The sequence below is a fragment of the Elephas maximus genome, chromosome 15, assembly GCF_024166365.1.
Source record: "Elephas maximus indicus isolate mEleMax1 chromosome 15, mEleMax1 primary haplotype, whole genome shotgun sequence".
Lineage (NCBI taxonomy): Eukaryota > Metazoa > Chordata > Mammalia > Proboscidea > Elephantidae > Elephas > Elephas maximus.
This window is the reverse complement of record NC_064833.1, coordinates 50,606,796-50,627,769: the sequence shown is the minus strand read 5'-3', so window position 1 is coordinate 50,627,769 and position 20,974 is coordinate 50,606,796. Positions and strand designations below refer to the sequence as shown.

Genomic DNA, 20,974 nt, shown 5'->3' with positions numbered 1-20,974 from the left:
CTGATAAATACTGAATGATTGAGAACATGGTTGTGTTTTACATTAAGTCACATATATGATGTCAGTCAAATACCAACTCTTAACTCCTTTGGGTACAGTTTGCATGTGTATTTGTTTAGGTGGCTCAGTGTAGAATTTTCACCTTCCATGTGAGAGACTGTCTTAGTCATCTAGTGCTGCTATAACAGAAATACCACAAGTAGATGTCTTTAACAAACAGAAGTTTATTTCCTCATGGTAAAGTAGGCTAAAAGCCCAAATTCAGGACATCAGCTCTAGGGTAAAGCTTCCTCGTACTGCTGGCCTTCTCATCAGTCTTCCCCTGGACTAGATTTTCCTCGCAGGGACCCCAGATCCAAAGGATGCACTCTGCTCCCAGCACTGCTTTCTTGGTGATAGGAGGTCCCCTATTTCTCTGCTCACTTCTCTCTTTTATATCTCAAAAGAGATTGCCTCAAGACACAATCCAATCTTGTAGATTGAGTCCTGACTCACTAACACAACTGCTGCCCATCCTCCCTCATTAACATCATAGAGGCAGGATTTACAATAGATAGGAAAATCACCCAGTACCAGGAATCATGGCCCAATCAAATTGATGCACACAGTTTTGGAGGACGTAGTTCAGTCCGTGACAGACCCAGGTTCAGTTCTGGCCCACGTACTCCATGTACACCCACCACCCATCTGTCAGTGAAATCCGCATGTTTCTGTGATGCCGAACAGGTTTCAGCAGAGCTTCTAGACTAAGACAAAGTAGGAAGAAAGGCCTGGAACTCTACTTCCAAAAATCAGCCAATGAAAACTCTATGGATCACAATGGTCCTCTCCACAACCAGTCACGGAGATGGTGCAGAACCTGGCAACATTTCCTTCCTTCGTGCATGGGATCACCATGAGTTGGAAGCTAACTAGATAGCAGCTAACAACAACAACAGCATTTGTGGAATAGTGGTGGGGGTGCCTATAGTTTCTTTTCTGCTCTTAGTGATGATTATGCATGGAACTATTTACTAAACTAATGAGTTATAACATCTCTGTCCATTGAAGTGTCTAGGAAGGAACCAGAGAAGTCAGTTTCTCCAGTACTTTCTCTGTATAGGAAGGTGCAAACCCTGAGTTTGATGGAAAATTTAAGAGCAAAGCAATTTTGTACATGGAGTTGAATATGTAGATATGTTCTTCATCATCACTGACCTCCATTCCTGCAGTCATTTAAATCGTTTTGTAAACCATCGCTGAGTTTATTTGGGGCCAGACTTGGATGTTGGTATATTGTGGATGATCCTGAATTATGTTTGTATTTTCCCTATAGATTTATGCATATGTCTTTGAAAACATCAAGTCTGTCCAACTGGAAGCGTTGCTCTTATCCTTGGTGAGCATCGTGGTGCTTGTTCTTGTTAAGGAGCTGAATGAACAGTTTAAAAGGAAAATTAAAGTTGTTCTTCCTGTCGATTTAGTTTTGGTAAGTATGAAATCAACATTTAGACATTCTGCAATGCACCATTTGCCAGTTGTTGGGGTTATGTGCAAATGCTCACTATATTGTCTACGGCAACTCACAGCTACTCCTGTCTCTCATTAAAGTAGGGCTAATTTGCGTAGCTATACATTAATGTAAGGACAGGAAACATTTTGAATCAATAATTAAAAAAAGAAGGCACACATGTTTCAATTTATACAGCATTTCTCATACGCTCACAATTTCATACATAAATAAGAAAACATATAGCTTAAGATTTTAAATAAGGAGATGTTTCTATGGGTGAGACTCAGGTGATCTCCGCCATGATCTTCTGGAAAACAATAAAAGGCTCTATCACATCCTATTTGTGTGGCACAACCGTAATATACCTAAAAATATTATCAGTTGACAAGTGTCCATTTATGATTGGCAGATTTGTTGACGTTTTTGTTACTGATCCAATTTTACTAATATTGAAATGATACTCATTGTTTTCATTGGCCAGGGCTGGCTCTCCAATTTTTTTTTTGTTGTTGTTGACTCTGGCAAAGAAATAAATTATACTTTACTCTCAAAGCTTAGTACATTAAAAAATATATATATCCTTTTGAAATTTTAAGATCCGCTAAAGGGAACTCTCGACTAAACCAAGAGTTAAATTGAAAATGAAATATTAACACAACCACAGTCTACTAACTTGTCATTAATAGGCTTTGGTTTTTTAATGGTCTTTTGAGTTAAACATGTAATATGTCAAGTGGTGTTTAAATAAATTCCTATATTGTAATATCCTTTCAGACAGTTAAAATGATATAGGTTCGTGTAAATTTATGCTAGCACCTTGGAAAATATCTCTGAAGGATAAGACTGATGCCTATAACACTAAGAAATGGTTGACATTTCCCCACATCTAAGCCACGTATAATTCTATACTCTTGGTTATTTGCTGCAATACATGTAACGTGTGATCTGTGTGATGTGTATGTTTGTGTGTGTGTATTTCAAATAAGCCATTAAATTATAGGATGCTATGATTATTAATTTTAAAGCAACAACTATGAAACTTACCATCGTATTCCAAACACCTATAAAACCCCATTGCCATTAAGTTGATTCCAACTGATAGCAACCCTATAGGACAGAGTAGGACTGCTCCATTTGGTTTCCAAGGAACAGCTGGTGGATTTGAATTCCTGAGTTTTTAGTTAGCAGCCATGCATTTAACCATGGAGCCACCAGGGCTCCATGACTTATAGATATTAAGAAATGCTTATTATATCTCGGGAAGCATTATTACATAGTTTCATGAAACCAAAAAAATAAAAATAATCTTAGGGAAGAAGGTCCTTGGGCTAGTAATAGAATAGTTGTTTATTCCCCACAATAATAATAAAAATTCTCCTTATAATAAAATAGAAGATAATCTATACAGTCCTACTTCTAACATTTGCAAGGTCCAAGGCAAAGTACCAATGTAGGCCAACATACTTAAAAATTATAGATCAAAATGGTAAATGACATAGGCTCTGTAGCTCTGTTTTTTTATCTTTACTAATGTACCTTAGTGATGACCTTGAAGGCCAGGTTCAAATAGAGGATTCTCCTTTTCCTTGACATTCTGCCAGAACGTGGGAACATGGAGAGAGCCAGCCTCTGGACCTGTCCCTTCTCCTTCCACTCCAGGTCTGTTCACCTACAAGGGGATTCATATGTACAGATGTGGATACCCCTACCCTATGTCCAAGCTCTAAACATATCCCCCCTCCATGACCACTTCCACTGTCCTTTGACCTCCCCTTGGGCCATTCTGGAAGGATAGGCTTGGAGAAGTGACCTGCAAGCAGGATTGGGGCCATTTGGGGGAGAATTGCAGATCCCTGAGTACACATAGGGTGGCCCATATAGAGGGATATAGGTTTAATTTGGGCATATTTCCCTGCCCCCACAAAGCTTCCATCTTATGGGAAGGTCTACAGTTGGAGATGGGCCAGATTGGGACCCTCTAAAGCACTGGGCCCACTCAGGGCAGGATACTCTCTTACCTAGGTGCCACCCTTGTACACACTTATGATAATGAAATAATATTGAAGAACTGATAGCTAGACTGATAAAAGAAGTTTAATTATGTTAATGACATATAGTGGGGAGGTAAGAAACTGCCTGAGAGACTAAGCCAGTGACTTGGGTTACTTAATTTTCACGTTAGTTTTGTGTATTGAGCATCACGCACTCTTGCATTTTCAATAAGGATCCAGTATCTTGGGGCTATGGTATTTTTTAAAAAATTTTTTTTTTATGGTATGTTTTCTTTTATAGTTTACAATATTTTATGACCTGGTCTGAATGTTTCATCACAATTTATTTATTGGCTTAGGAATTTGAATTTTTTAATATGCCAATACTTCTGATTCTAACCTAATGGCTTATATCTTTAGCTACTGGTGTCTTTAGAAAATACTCTAAGTATATCATAACATTTACAACGTTTTTTTTTTTTTTTTAACAGTATAGCCTGAGTAGTTGTGTTCTTCTTTTTAATCTTAAAGGCTATTCTTCTTTTTGAGCCCATTGGATTTTAAAACCTTTGTAAGTTTGGCTAAGTATTATCATTGTAAACAGAAATACACATACAGAAAAAATTCTGCTAATTGGTATTATTGGACATTGTTAGATATTCCTTATTTTGTTAGTGTGATTTCCTTGTACTTTTTTCTGGCCACGTATATGATAAATTTATACTATAAATGGTTAATTGGTATGTCCTGTTTAACAAGAAAAGTGTGATATATAAAGAGTTCCAAACTGAAGTCATAGCCTTGTGAAATTTTCAGTACCGATTAAAATTATGAGAAGAATGAAAGGAGAATCTGAAAATAGCTTGAAAGCATTAGGGTGGCATGGCTTGTACAACACAGGCTAATCTGGGCTCTGATATCCACTTTAAAGATGTTTGTAGTGCAGGCAGAGAACATCTTACCTTCCTTGCTATCTCTCCAGAACAGAAGCCCAGGGCGCCTTGAGACTCCAGGATGGCAATATTGAAAGCGTTGAGCACAACAGGGTATCATCTTGTATGTTTTACTTCAGGAAATAATAAAAGCTCAAAATTCAAAAATATTCAAGGAGATTGTAGATCATCATTGATCATTAGGAATATTTATGCAATGTCTTAAACTCTTGAGAAGACGCTGTCGTGAAGAGAAAATGTGCTGTCTTACATAAGAGACACATTTCAGGTTGGATTGGGATGTCTGCCTACAGACCACACCTATATTCTGTGCTTTGCTTTCCTTCAATATTAGACATAATTGGGTTGATACAGGGTAGCCTATTAAAAAGTTCATCTTATGAGATGCCATTTGATTTTTGAGACTGTGAATTAAGTACTCTCAACACTCAAAGGATTTTTTAGATTAAAAAAAACTTAATTTTTGAAATCTGTGTAACTGCTGCGTTAGTCTTGACAGTCAGGGGAAGCATAACAATGTTTACTTTTAAGCCTACTTTTAAGGTGTTTCAGAGGTCAGTAATACAGTTTTCTCCTTTTTTTTACACGGAATCACATAGATTGTTGCTGCATCATTTGCTTGTTATTGTACCAACATGGAACACGCATATGGATTAGCAGTAGTTGGCCATATTCCAAAAGGGTAATGTAGTTTCTCTTGTATTCTTTGTTTGTTCATTTTTGATGGAGAAAGGGAATGGGTGGGGTTGGGTATGGATTTCACTTTTTCAAAGGCCTTGTATGGGACAGGAAGCCCTGGTGGTGCAGTGGTTAAGGCTTTTGGCTGCCAGCCAAAAAAAAACAGGTCAGCTGTTCGAACCCACCAGCCATTCTGTGGGAAAGACATGCGGCGGTCTGCTTCTGTAAAAATGTGTAGCCTTGGAAACCCTCTGGGGCAGTTCTACCCTATGCTATAGGGTCACTATGAGTTGGAGTTGACTCGGTGGCAGTGGGCTTGAGGGTTTGGGTATGGGGCAAATTTCTAATTCCTCTCTATTTTAAAATGAAATAAATAAAGAACTACAAGTATAGAAAAAGAGTAAATTCCTAGACTGTTCACCTATTACTAAGGAAGCTGATAACTGTTTTGTACAGCATTGTTTCAGGTAAAAAAAAATTGGAAATTATTTGAAAAATAAATGGAGGGTATTGTATTTGGAAATTAAAGTCATGCCAGGGATTTAGCCTGCCATATTCCCCGCCATCCCACATATTCTTATGACGCTTTTTACTTTACTTAAGACATAATAAAGGTAGGCAGGTGTCATCTGAAATAGCAAACCCTCAGGCCTGGGTAGGTATAATGCCAAGAGAGAGGATGGAAGTAGAAAAGAAAAGAGAACATGTGGACATTAAGAGGACATTTAATGGAGGCAGAGGTGTTCACGTTAATAGGGTGGTTCCAAATATAAACTGAAGAAAAAAAAATGAGGCGATCTGGGAAAGGGGCAGTGTCATATTCTCTTTTAATAGGATGTATACACAACAACATTTATAAAAGTGGGGCGAAGGTACAGATGCTGGCTCTTCTAAATTTTTATCCTTCAGTCCCAAATTTCGGTTTCTAACTACATTAAAATGCAGGAACAGTAGAAAAATTCTCAGCGATTAAAAAGACACATAAAAAAAAAAAAAATCCTCTCTTTATCCTATGTAGGCTAATGGTGATTACCTGAATCAACTTGAATTTTCAAAAGGGTTCTCTGCTTTTCCACTTTTGAAATGTTTCTAGAACAGTTAATTGGTTTTAATAATTAGGCAAGCTCAATTTTCATGAAACAAAATTTTTCTGTTTTGAGATGAGCAGTTTTATACTGCATATATCTTAAAGCCTGAAATGATACAAATCAATTTGTCTTAGGGATAAATTTTAGTAAGTAGGTTAAAAAAAAAAAAAGATACGTTTTTCTTCCATTCTTTTTAATTCTCCTTTATTTTGAGGGACCTCTCCATAGCCTGAGGAGCCCTGGTAGTGCAGTGGTTAAGCACTTGGCTGGTAACCAAAAGGCTGAACCTACCAGCTGCTCCATGGGAAAAAGATGTGGCAGTCTGCTTCCATAAAGATTTACAGCCTCGGAAACCCTATGGGCAGTTCTCTGTCCTATCAGGTCACTTTGAGTTGGAATCAACTCGGTGGCAGTGGGTTTGTTTTTTGTTTTTGTTTTCTTCCCCCAGACTCAACCTCTTAAGAAATCATGAAAAGAGATGGAGATGATATCGAATCCCAGCTCTGCCATTTACTTTGTGACTTTAGATAAGTTTCCTAATCTTTCTCAAAATTTTCCTCCTCCATACAGTGGGTATGATGATACTCAGTCTGGGAGGGTTGTTGGGAAAATGAAGTGAAATAGCTAATGTGAAACAGCCAAACTTTCTACTTGTAGGGCATTTACAAGGTGTGAAATTAAAATGAATTCTCTTACCTTTTTTTTTTTCCTACTTTGCCCCTGAGGAATTTATTTCTTTGGTAAGTCTCCAAAGTAGTGTCAGGGATAAATAAATGATGATATTTTGGCTCAAATTATTTTCAGAAGACAATAAGACAATGGTTATTATTTGAGGGAAATATTTTAAACAGCTCCTTGAAACTGTGGGGCTGCTGCTGTAGATCCATATTTTGCTGCAGAGGGTAGATGGAGCCTTTAAAAATATGTTTCCTAACATACTTAATGCATAACTAAACGAACTGTGGAAGAGTGGAGGTAAAAACATATTTAAGATCATGAACTCAATGAGTAAATTTCGGGACTAACTCACAAATTGTAGCTTATAGTAAACTAGTGTTTGCATACAGTTCTGTAGAGTTTACGGGGGGAAATACAGTCTCTAAGGCCAGCCAAATAAATATTTGGAAAGGTTCAAATGAAAAAAATGGTCCAGATTTACTTGTGTCCTGATACAGAATCAAGAAATTTTTGTTGAGTCAGGGTTACTGCGGTGTAACCTGAATTCCTAGGGAGTAAGTGCCATTTAAGATGTTTGGAGCTGTCCCTGTGGTATTCCTTGTGATTTTGCTTTTCTGCTAAATAATGTTGAAAACAAAGGGCTTCTAAGAGCATGGCTGCTTGGCTTTTCCCATGGGCATTTCACTTATTCTATATAAACTTCAGAGTCATTACCACAGTTGAATTCATTGCAAGTTGTTACAGAAATTACATGAAGGTTGATGACTTCAATATGGTCTTTCTTTTCACAGAATCCCTCCACCTAGAGCTCCCCCCATGAACATCCTCTCTGCAGTAATCACTGAAGCTTTTGGAGTGGCACTTGTAGGCTATGTGGCCTCATTGACTCTTGCTCAAGGATCTGCCAAAAAATTCAAATATTCAGTTGATGACAACCAGGTGGAGTATGCCCCCACACCCTCTCCACTCGCATTGTATCATTGTCATGTGTGCTCCCAGATCCCGAACATGTTGGATTTATGAAAAATATAACTTTCCTAAATGTATAAAAAGAATGAGTAGAAAACCAAATAAAATAAAAATCTCTAAATTATTTGTAAAGAGCAGAAAATCCAACCTTCATGGGTTGGTTAACAATATAATTTTTCTTTTTTTCGAGAAGCATACTTGATATTCTCTTTGGTTTGTTTTTCGAAGGGAATCATAATCTAAAGGAACATTTGTAATTGCAGGCTAACTTTAAAAATTAGGGATTTCAAAGTACAAATAAGTAAGCATAACACGAATATTATTTATTCTTCTTAGTAAAAAACTAAAAGAAGGGAGGATGTATCCTTTGAATACCAAATGATACAGATTACATTGGTTGTATTTCTGAATACTCTTCTGCCGGTGTCTTGTTTCAAGTCCAGTGGCTTCACAGAGGTGTACATTCTGCAGAGACAGTGTGGTGGTCACAAACGCTGAATGGCTCCAGTGGCTTCACAGAGGTGTACATTCTGCAGAGACAGTGTGGTGGTCACACACGCTGAATGGCTCCAGTGGCTTTACAGAGGTGTACATTCTGCAGAGACAGTGTGGTGGTCACACACGCTGAATGGCTCCAGTGGCTTTACAGAGGTGTACATTCTGCAGAGACAGTGTGGTGGTCACACACGCTGAATGGCTCCAGTGCTCTCATGTACTAATTGCTGTAGAGTCAATCCCGATTCGTGGCGACCCCACATACGTCACAGTAGAACTGTTTCATAGGGTTTTCAGTGACTGATTCTTTTGAAGGCAGAATGCCAGACCTTTCACCTGAGGTGCCTCTGGGTGGACTCAAACCTCCAACCTTTTGTTAGCAGCCAAGTACATTGACTGTTTGTACAACCCAGGTACTCCCGCCCTGACACTCAGTGGTTCTTCAGTTTCCTCATGTATAAAAAGTAGATGTATTTATTCAACAGAGGTTTATTGAACTCTATTATGTACTGGGGCCCTCGTGGTACAGTGGTTGAGAGCTCAGCTGCTAACCAAAAGGTCAGCAGTTCAAATCCACCAGCCACTTCTTGGAAACTCTATGAGGCAGTTCTACTCTGTCGTATAGGGTTGCTACGAGTTGGAATCAACTCAATTGGAACAGGTTTGGTTTTGGTTTACTAGATACTAGTCACTGTTCTAGGTACAAGGGATACATGGGTGAACAACAGACATCATGTCCTTCCTTTGCTCAAAAGCTCACTGAGGTTTCCCATCACACTCAGAATTAAAGCCAGGCTTCTCAGCACAGTTTACAACAGCCAATGTGATATACCACCACCCCTTTTTCCTCTCTGAGATCTTATCCCTTTTTCATTCTGTTCTAGCCACATTTACCTCTTGCTTTTCCTTGAATCCACCAGTCATGGCCTAGGACATTTGCACTTACTGCTCCCTTTTCCAGGAACTCTGTCCCCAGTTATTCAAATATTCACTTCTTGGTGAGGACTCCCTGGGTAATTGAAAATCATAAACTCCAGATCTTCCAATCCCCTTCTTTGCTTTATTTTCCTTGTGTATCCTGTCTACTGTTAGCATTCCCTCACCAGAGTGCCATCTCCATGAGGGTAAGGATATTCATGTTGTTGACTGGCAACAAAAGAGGCAGGGAAAAGCATTTGTAGGCTTTTGGAATATTCCAGTGAAATATGATGACTTGAAACAGGATGTAGAGTCGGAAGATAAGGAGCAGACAGATTCTGGATTGGATGTGGATGAGGGGGAGGAGTCAAGAATAACTCAAAGCTTTTTCGACCTGAGCAACTGGAACTTGAAACGGGGAAGAGTGTGGGAGGATCAGGTTGGAGGTGGTAGAGAGCAATTGCCCTGTTTATCACGTTTGAGACGTCCAGTGGAGATGGTGAGTAGCACATTGGCTATGTGAGTCTGAAGTTTAGAAGAGTGGTCCAGGCTGGAGATGCAAAACTGGAAGTTGTCAATGTGTATTTTGTATTTGAGTAGCTAAGGTATAGATAGAGAAGAGAAGTGGTCCAACATTTGACATTGGTTAGATAAGAAGATACCACAAAGGAAATTGAGAAGTGGTGGCCAGGGAGGTAAGAAGAAACCAGGATAGTGTCTCATCCTAGAAGCCAAATGAAGAAGTCTTTAAGGAAGAGGCAGTGAGCAACTGGTTCAAATGCTGCTTTTAGATCAAGTAAGCTAAGATTAACCATTGGATTTAGCCTTGTGGAGATCGTTAATGCAAAGTCTGATTATAATGACTTAAAAATATAGATGCAAAACAGTATAAATAAATACTATATAATTCCCTATAGAATTGTTATGAGTAAACTTCTTAGAACAGTTTCTGGCTCATTGTAAACACTCAGTAACTTAGCTATTTTTATCATTCTTTAATTTCAACTGGTGTGGCCAACAGGAGTTGAATATAAATAAGACTCATTCTTCGACAAGTTGTGCCTGTGGTCTCTGAAAGTCTGTTGTGATTAAGAAATGATATGTTCTCCTGTTATCAATCTTACAGGAATTCTTGGCGCATGGCCTCAGCAATGTGATTCCTTCGTTTTTCTTCTGCATACCAAGTGCTGCAGCCATGGGAAGGACTGCTGGCCTCTACAGCACTGGGGCAAAGACACAGGTAACTTAATGGTTCAGCAGAGATAAAAGGATGCCTGAAATGCATCGAGACAAAAGTTTATTAGGGGTTACCAGCAGCTTAGGGGAGGGAGAAATGAGAAGTTATTACTTAAGGGGTATTAAGTTTCTGTTTCGCCATACCAAACCCATTGCCGTGGAGTCAATTCTGACTCATAGCGACCCTGTAAGACAGAGTGGAGCTGCCCCGTGGGGTTTCCAAGGAGCGTCTGGTGGATTTGAACTGCCAACCTTTTGGTTAGCAGCCAAACTCAACCACTGTGCCACCATGGCTCCAAGTTTCTGTTTAGGGTGATGAAAAACATTTGAAAATGGATAGTGCTGTTGGTTGCACAACCTGGTGAGTGTAATTAATGTCACTGAATTGGACACTTAAAAATGGTTAAAAAGGCAAATGTATTGTTATGTATATTTTATCACAATAAAATTAAAAAAAAAGAATTGCCTGGCCTTCACTTCTGTTCTTGGAGAACAGGGAAAGCATGCTTCCCTTTCAAGTCCTGAAAAATATTTGCATTTCTTCATATTTTTTCTAAGTAGTTTCAAGGACGTTTCTGTCTTCACTTTCTTAGGAATGGTGCTTCTTGAAGCTGAGTGATTCAAAGAGCAAACTAAAAAATCCCCAGTACAAATGGCAGCTTTATTATTAGTGACCTTAGAAACCAAAGCTCCCTCTAGTGGTGTCTCTAATATTGATTTTTGCTGATCTGAACATCAAACCCAAGCCAAACCCATGGTCATACAGTGAGTGGGCTCAGACTGATAGTGACTCTATAGGACGGAGACGAACTGCCCTATAGGGTTTCCAAGGCTGTAATCTTTAATTAAGGAAGCAGAGTGCCACATCTTTTTGCCGTGGAGCGGAGCGGCTGGTAGGTTCAAACTGCTGACCTTTTGGTTAGCAGCTGTGTGCTTAACCACTAAACTACCAGGGCTTCTTGATCTAACCATACTAATTTGAAAATTTGCCATTTTTGCTCACTTTCTTTAAATAAAATGAAATCGGCTAGGCAAAAGCAGTCCTTGGTACAGAAATTTCTTCCTATGGAAACATACAAGTATGTAAATGTGGAATTAGATATCTACGCATTTTAGATTAAAGAAACAATTACTGTATTTTGTTAGGAATTCAAGCTAATTCAACGTATATTGAGAAACTGCTGTATATCAGGTGTTTTGCTGGCTACTGGTGAGAAAATTATGATGATGAAGGTGATGGTGATGATGATAACAGAGGAGGTGGAGGAGATGGTGGTACTGGCGGTGGTGGTGATAGTAGCATTACATTCCGGGCATCATGTGTAATACTTTTTAAATGAATTAACTTATTTAGCCCTTCAGGCCACCCTATTATATTATTATCCTGAGTTTCCAGATGAGAGAGTTGAAGAAAATAGAATTGAAGTAACGTATCAGGTCACAAAGCTAGTGAGCGTCAGAGGTGGGATTCGAACCCAGATAGCTTTACTCTAAATCTTGCACTTATAACCACTGTTTCATACAAGGAAATCCATGTATGTCTCAATATCAGAAATTCCCATGAACAGCTAATTATTACTAAAACAATTCATGTTTATTTAATGAGAATTTATAAAACGTTTAATGGACTCATTCAAACATTTATTAGGAATCTGCCTCATATTAAGTTCTATTTTTTTGTTCTGGGAGAATAAAGATGAATAAGATATGGTTCTTGTCCTTAGGGGCAAGTGGTAAGAGGACAATGATGAAAAAGGTATTAGAATATAGCATAAAACTGACTAATACAATTATTGTCAATGTACCATGGAGCAGAAAGGAAGCAATGACAAATTTTGAGTATATTGTAATTGGACAAATAACTTCCATAAGTCCAGCAGAAAAGTGAAAACCTCAAACAACTTTGGTTTTCATGACACCAAGCAATTTAATTGATTTTTATGCAGTTAGATTTCAAATGCTGGTTTAACATTTGCAAACTGTATCTCAAAAGTTTTTGACCTGAATTTGAGTGTTTAATACAGTGTACTTACTTACACATCATCCCTTACTCTGAGAACACTTTTATTTGTAAAATTCTAGGATTCCGCAGTGGTCTGCACATGGTTTCTGATGAGCGTACATTGAATTTCCTTTCTTCACATTCAGGTTAGATAAGCTAGTGAGTGGTTAAGGATGTGGGTCCAGAGCCTAGGCTTGTATCCTGGCTGCACTGCTAGTGGTGACTTTGGACGAGAAACTTTCCTTCTTTAGCCTAAGTGGACTTGGCTGTTAAAGTAGGATTATGTGAGGATTAAATAAATCATGTTTATTTAGCACAATGCCTGAGTATCAAGCAAATACTCAATGAATGTTGACTCTTATCCCTGATTTCATTAATATTATTATAACATTTTTCTAATAAAAGATTTTCAGAACATTTTCTTTAATATTGAATATTAAAACATATTGTTTTGGTGGAGATGAAGTAAGGCAGTTTTTTCTTGTCCAAGTTGCCATTTCAACTTGCTGGGGGATCTTGGGCAGATGAGTGTCTTTATCTGTCACATGGGCAAGGAAGGTTGACATAGAATCTCTGAGGTGTCTTTCACCTTGAACTCTGTTGCACATCTGTAGCTTCCTTAGGCATTTATTTACCTGCTTTCCTAACTACCATTTTAATAATATCATCTGAATAATCTTTGTAGTTTTCAACATGTAATGTCTAAAAGATAATACTTTCAAGAAACTCGTACTTATTTTGAAATCTTGGCATTGTCTTCATTTGAGTTGGGCAGGAATTTGTTTGACTTAGAGGGTAGGGGTGGAGGGGTCCGCATTCACTTTTCTATTCTAGAGGCTACAAACTTGAATAATTAGGCCAACAGAACTTTTCTAAGGACTTTTCCAGATATTTTCTGCATGTTATTCTACTCATCAGACTTCAGAAGAAATGATAGAAGTCTAACAAAACACGAGTTCAGGGAAGCAAAGCTCAGTAGCAGAGTATTTCCATACTGCTCTGCTTGTTGAGATGGTTGCTGATCTTCCCAACAATTCCCATTAAGTTGCATAGAGAAAGAATCTGATTTAATGTGCATGCCCAAATTGAAGATGCTTTCCCATGGTAGTCATTTTAGACCTTTAACATCCACAACTGTTAAGTTTATGTGGGTATAACTGATAACTGACGTGGTTTGAAGAAGGCACTGGGCAAGCCAAGTCTTAAAAGTTTTGTTCTAAATAGGCTATTTATGAGGCCAGTTTTCTATGTGACAAGACTTCACAAAAAAAAACCCAAAACAACCCTTTAAATGGCTCTCTCTCTTAGGGACTAGACTTAAATCCAGTAAATTAACCTAGAAAACATTAAAGCCCTTTGCCTTCTAGGCTAATGACAACCAATCAAAGGACCAGTGGGAACCACTTTACAACTTGTTAATTACCGATTGACTCTTACTCAGAAACATTTGTACAGTACTTCTGGAAAAAATTATCTTTTAAAATACATATGTGATTATATTACTTCCTGCTCAAAGCTCACAAACAGCTTTGTATAGGTCTTAGAATGCAGACCTTTATGTGGCCTACAAAGCTCTGAGTGTTTCCTTTTACAGAATCATCTTCAGCTGTTCTCTACAGCTTTAACTTTCAGGTTACATGGTCCTGCTTTGGTTCCTTGAAGGAACTATGTTTTTTGTCGTTGTTGCCAGCCAAAAGGCTATTGCACATGTTGTGGACTCTAGTGTCTGTTGTTCCCTTTGTCTTTGCAGCTCTCTTCCTCCTTCCAAGTTAACTCTTCTCATCCTTCAGATATCACTGCCATGTCTAAATCAACTCTGTTCATTTTCCTCAGAGTCCTTAACTCTGTTTGACATGAAATGTTCATGAGTGTGATTTTGGTATCACTGGGTGGTACAAATCGTTAAAGCATTGACAGCTAACTGAAAGGTTGGAACTTCGAGTCCATCCAGAGGCACCTTGGAAGAAGGGTCTGATGATCTACTTCTAAAAATCAGCCATTGAAAACCCTACAGAACACAGTTCTACTCTGACACATGGGGTCACCATGTGTCACAGTCAACTCAGCGGCAACTGATTTTTTTTTAAAATGTGATTATATGATTGATATCTGCTTTCCTCTCTTGACTGAAAGCTCCCTGAAAACAGGGGCTCGTATCTGCCTTTCTTCACTGTATTCCCTGTGACCATGGCACAGGGTAGGTTTTCAATAACTCTTTAGAAAGAATGGATGAGAAATGAAAGTACCCAGTAATTATAAAACTAGTCAGTTTTGCTGGCATGCTAAGGGACAGTACAATTCATGCAATTTTTATTGTTACTTAATATGGTACATTAAAAGTCAGGAAAATTCTACTTGAAACCAGGCTTAGGATCATAGACTTTAGGGAAGTGCTGTCCAACAGAAATATTACATGGGCCACACAGGTAACTTTAAATTTTCTAATAGCCACATTAAAAGAATAGAAAGAAACTGATAAAATTAATTTTATTAATATATTTTAATTAAGCCAATATATTAAAATATGATTTCAACATGGAATCTATCTAAAAATTACCTATGCTGTATTTTATATTCTTTTTTTTGGTAGCAAGATTTGGAAATCTAGTGTTTACTTTCTACTTATAATGTATCTTAATATGAACTAGCCACATGTCAAGTGCTTTAGAGCCACAAGTGTGGCTGTATTGGACAGCAAATTTAGGATCATTTTACATACAAGTGGCCTTCTGTAGATAACATGGTGAGTAGATGGTAAAGCCTTTGAATGCTTTAGAAAATCAAATTAAAATGTATGGAATTAAAAGAACAGAAGATACTGATCACTTAATACCAAGTACACTGGTCGAAGGCCCAAACCGATTCCTACCCTCCACATGTAGAAAACAGTTTTACAGTGATATTCTCTTTAGATGCAACATCCAGAGCGTGAGTGCCTAAGAAAGGCCTTTAGGAGATGCAAGCACACAAACTGATATCAGAGTCTTTGTGCTGCCTAGATGAATAGCACAAAAACATGTTGAAGTCTTCCTTCTATCTTTACTTCAAAAGACCGCTAATTAATGAAGTGAGCACAGTAGCCCCGGCCCTCTTCCCTGCATGCTTCTCTTTGTTTCCAATGAATACATATGGTGGTGCTCCCCTGCGGATGGAGACTAGTCACAGCAAAAAGTGACAGAAGACATTGGCATGTTTTTCTGCAACACTGAAATTGCCTCTGGCCAATTTTGCCAAACTATGTTCCTTTATCTCTTCAGGATTTGGCCAATTTCTTTAAAGCCTTCTTAATCTAGCCTTACCATTGCCCATTGTTGTTGAGTCGATTCTGACTCGTAGTGACCTTTTTGGACTTAGGGTTTCCAAGGAACAGCTGGTGGATTCAAACTGTTGACCTTTTGTTTAGCAGCTACACCTTTTAACACAGTTACCTAATATCATCTCTCTATATATCTTTCTGCCTTTTCCCACCTTTTCCACCAACCCAATATGTTCTACAAGCCTGTTCATATAGTGAGCCCTCTTGATCTATTCTCCATTTTTTGACAAATGCTTAGTGAGGAAACAACTGGCATTTCACTCATCTTCCAACCATATACAAGTATGCGTAACACTAATGCCTGCAGAGTAGTCTTTGTAAGCAATGGACAAAATATATAATATTTGTGTGAGAATATAACAAGGAGAAAATACAGGCTACTTCATTTTCCTTTACGCAAAATTAACTCTTAGATAAACCCTCTGAAGCAGTTCTGCTCTGTACACATGGAGTGGACATGACTGACTCACTGGTAAGTAACAACAAAACAAAGTTTCTTTTATGAGTAATATTTAGCCCTGGTGATGCAGTGGTTAAGGCACTTGGCTGCTAACCAAAACGTTGGTCATTTCAAACCCACCAGCCACTCTGTGGGAGAGATGTGGGAGAGATGTGGCAGTCTACTTCTGTAAAGATTTACAGCTTTGAAAGCCCTATGGGGCAGTTCCGCTCTGCCCTATAGGATCGCTATGAGTCAGAATCAACTCGATGGCAGTAGGTTTGGTTTTTTTTGTGTTTTGTTTTTATTTAGTCCCCTAATGACAGATTTCCCATGGAGGAATTATTTTCCCCTTCATATGCTGAAGAGTGCTGGCAGTGAGTTCCGTTGTATATTGGAAGAGAGAATAGAACTCCCTCAGCCTCTGCCAGCAAGGAAGACTTGTTCTTATGTCCATTTGAAAGACTGCTTTCTTACTTGAAAAGTTTCAGCTGTTCCCACTCTACTGCCCAGGCCCCCCACATACACCAGGTTCAGGACAAGTCCGATGCAGGACTGACTCGGGCTGTATGCAAGTATGTAAGCAATTGTTACAGACCCCTTCCACTTTCCCAATGCCTTTTTATTTTTAAGTCAGATTTACAGAGATATAATTTAGACACAGCACAATTTATCCTTTGTAGGTGTACAGTTCAATGTATTTTTAAAAAATGGACAGTTATGTATCCACCAGCACAATTAAGATATGGAATATTCCCATTAGTAGTCTGTTGTATGGATGTCCCACAATTTGTTTATCCACTCACCAACTGATGGACATTTGAGGTATAGCTTTGGTGTTTATGAGTAAAGCTGCTACAAATATTTACCTACAAGTATTCATTTGGACTTTTGTTTTCATTTCACTTTAGTAGAAATTTAAGAAATTATCAAACTGTTGTCAAAGAAGCTGTAGCATACTGCATTCCCACCAGTAGCCTTGGAAATTTCCAGTTGCTCCAAGTCTTTGTTAGCATTTGGTTTTGATTACTTGTTTGTTTATTTTTAATTTTACCCATTCCAATCAGTCCTGATTTCCTTCCGTATCTCCATAATGTTGTTCTCGGCATCTTTGTGGGCTTTTGACAGCCCTCTTTACTCTTGTTAGAATGACGGTTTGACCAAACATTTTTATGTCACGAACATTTGCTTATGTGAAGTAGGATTTCCCATCAAGTTGAGCATAGCTGTAACCAAAAACCCAGCCCATTGCCATCAAGTCATTTCTTGACTCATAGTAACCCTATGGGAGCCCAAACCAAAAAAAAACAAACCTACTGCCTTTGAGTCGATTCCGGCTCATAGCGACCCTATAGGACAGAGTAGAACTGGCCCACAGAGTTTCCAAGGAGCGCCTGGTGGATTTGAACTGCCAACCTCTTGGTTAGCAGGCCCAGCACTTAACCACTGCCACCAGGGTTTCCCCTATAAAAAAAAGGGGGCCAGGTATTCTGAATTGCCTTTTGTCAGTGGGCTGAGTAGGTTAGAATATGATACTGATGACTTCTTAGGTTGAGTAAAATTACGTCAGCTTCACTGCCTGAGGCTGCTTCCGCAATCCCATAGGAACACTTCATAACTAGAGTCCATACTGAGAAATAACTTTTAAAGATGAGAGTAAATTCTTCGCTGGAATTTTATCGTCAGCACAGAAGAATCCCAAGCTGCGTTTTTCAATTACTCAAGCAACCCCCTATGAAAAGAAGGAATTTCAGGTTTTGAGGAAGAAACAATAGACTAAAGAACTTTTAATTGAAATGTCACTTTCACTATTAAACAAAAAAGCCATTCCTGTGACTGTGTGATAAAAGTTGATGGTGTCCTATTTCTTTGCGTGGAATTGCTTTTCTCTCATCACTGACTTAATTTGATTGCACCAGTTTGTCAGCTGTCACGTTTGGCTTCCCTCAGCTGCAAAATGTAGATAATGACAGCCTATGCAATTTAACAATCATGTGCCAACATTTTGTTTCTCCTAATCAAGATGAACTAGAATTATCTTTTGTCCCCCTATAACTTTGAAATAATAAAAAAAGCTCAAGGCTTTTCTTTTTTCTCTGTGTTCTATTTTACAGGTGGCTTGTCTAATATCTTGCGTTTTCATCCTTATAGTCATCTATGCAATAGGACCTTTACTTTATTGGCTGCCCATGGTACAGTAATGCTTTTTCATCATTTACTTTTAATAGGAATGATTGTATATTAACAATTTCTTAGAAGACTAACAATCCCAATCATCCTAAATCTGGAAACCATGTTATGTAATCAATGGTTGAATGGGAAGAGGTGGAAAGATGCCACATTTGATGTGGGTGGGATGGAAGGATATCATGGTGGTCTTCTAATCTTAGACATATCAAAATAGCTTTGTGGAATTGGATTTATTCTGTACTCATTTGGAGGGCGTAACTAGGCTCACTCTGGTATAAAAAGTAGACATTGGAAAAAATTTATCAGAACGGTTAAATGAAAGGGCTGCCTTTTGATAATGGTGAGTTTCTCATCACTGGGTGGTTTTCAATAGAGTTAAGAATGTCACTTGTTGAAGATATTTTAGAGGAAATTTTTGACCTAAAGGGTTACATCCTGACTCTGAAATTCCATGATTCTATATACATGAGTGCTAGAGCAGAACGCTAGTACCAGTGGCTCATAGGCCTGGGTGCCAAAGTGACACAAGTAAGACATTGGCTTTAAAAAAGCCAGAGACAATGTTGGTCCTTTCTGTCTCTAATTCTACATTTGTTTAATGGGAATAAATTGTTCCCACTGGAGGATCTTCCAATAATCAAGTTCATTTTTGGACATTATAAAGCTTTGCAGGTGAAACCCCATAATTAATGCTCAGGGCAATTATAAGGGCATATTTGCTATAAAACACTCAACTTTTTGCAACAAATTTCAAATAAAAGACAGTAACTAGTATTATAAAGTTAAAGGAACATTCAGCCTTATAACATTCAAGCTTATCATTCACAAATTTTCTTTTCTTTTTTTGAATAGCATAAAATTTGCACTGCAATTTTCTTGAATTGATGTTATATTCCTCCAGTACAATAGTAGATTAGTTCTGAACAAAAGGAAATATCTCATTATTGCTTCAGTCTTCTAAACGATGATTGCTTTTCTCTAGGAAGTACTTTAAAAACCAAGAAAAAATACCTTAGTTCTTTTGAATTGGGATTAAAGTCTTCATCTTGCTTCTTCATCAGCTGATCTTTCATTTGTAGTGTGTTCTTGCGAGTATTATTGTTGTGGGACTGAAGGGAATGCTGATGCACGTCCGGGATTTAAAAAAATATTGGAAAGTGGATAAAATTGATTGGGTAAGTAGAAATTTGACCTGAAATTTCCCCCTTTATTTTAAGTACATGTTACCCAAATAAGCTTTATTACTTTCATTTGCCAAAAATGGATTTTGTCATTTGATACTTGCCTACATCACACTCTCAGTTATTATTTTTTAGACTCTTAATAAAAGCATGGAAGTGTAAAATGTGTTTATAAGAAACAAATGGAATTTTTCAGATCTTGATGGCTCTGTATTTGAGAATGTATAAAGGAATGCTAGTTATTTGAGTGGATTGGGGATGCTCAATTTATGTTAGGATTATGAATAAATTTTGGAAGTGAGGCTCATTAAGGAAGTACACACTAACAGACATATAAGCATTTATAATGTGTGAAAGACTAGCATTAATTGCTAAGAAGTAGGCTATATTAATACAGGGGGAATCTTCAAATAGTGACCATATTTATTCTAAATACCAAAATACCTTATAATTGTCTTTTAAATGGATTACATCAAAAGTTAATAGGATATTGCAGGAACAGATTTAAATTATAATACTGGGTAATGATAAACTGTGGCTTCTACTACCAGAATTGTTTAGCACATTGACTCTAGAAAAGTAGATTCACGCAAGAACATTCAAAATTCTTCCCCCTTCCAAGATGGGTGAAGTGGCCCTGCCATGTATTTCATGGGTACCTCCCTCTTTTTACCTCTATTATGGCATTCACTACATTGCAATATAATGACCTATTTATTCCCGCTCCTTCATACCCTTTGCTCTGAGAGACTTTGGGGGATTATTCATGCTGATGCCCACATTCATAATACTCTTCCTGAGGGTCAGCGTTACTGAGCTCCCACCAAAGCACAATGCTGGGTGCCATGGGGAGTGTAGGGTGAATAAAGAACGACTGGTCCTCTCCAGACTCTAATCATTTGTGCCTGGAGCAGACATGGAAACACTAATTTATTATACAAGGCATTATGCAATATGACCTAGACTTAAAAGTATAAGCTTAGTGCTGGCGAAGAAAAAAATGAAGACAGGAGCGTTTAATTTGGACCGAATTAATAAGAAAGTCTCCCACAAAGGGCTAAAATATGAAAGAGCATTGTTTGGTAGGCTAACAAAAAGCCAAAATTCACCAGGCTGAGAGAGGATCATGGCTTTTTAAGGTGATATGTGTAAAGTAGCACATGGAAACAGAGAGATGAAAACTTATCTAACAAGCAACTTGATAACCCTATGATGAAGTCATTTCTAAGGAATTCATTAGTCACATAGGAGAGGGCACATTATCGTATTGGAAGGGGAAGAATATGATGTCAGGAAAGGCTTCTTGTAGGGAGTGATTTCTGAGTTGAGAATTGAAGAATGAAGACAT

General features: G+C 38.0%; 1 protein-coding gene across 3 annotated transcripts in view; it reads left to right on the top strand.

Annotated features, from left to right (window-relative positions):
- SLC26A7 (solute carrier family 26 member 7) overlaps window positions 1-20,974 on the top strand; it is a 137,481-nt gene that overhangs the window by 82,316 nt on the left and 34,191 nt on the right. For all 3 annotated transcript variants that reach the window (XM_049854504.1, XM_049854505.1, XM_049854506.1), the window contains 6 exons: window positions 1,316-1,468; window positions 5,036-5,118; window positions 7,672-7,819; window positions 10,389-10,502; window positions 18,370-18,447; window positions 19,525-19,620. In XM_049854504.1, coding sequence (XP_049710461.1) covers window positions 1,316-1,468; window positions 5,036-5,118; window positions 7,672-7,819; window positions 10,389-10,502; window positions 18,370-18,447; window positions 19,525-19,620 — 672 coding nt within the window. The remainder of the gene's footprint in view (window positions 1-1,315; window positions 1,469-5,035; window positions 5,119-7,671; window positions 7,820-10,388; window positions 10,503-18,369; window positions 18,448-19,524; window positions 19,621-20,974) is intronic.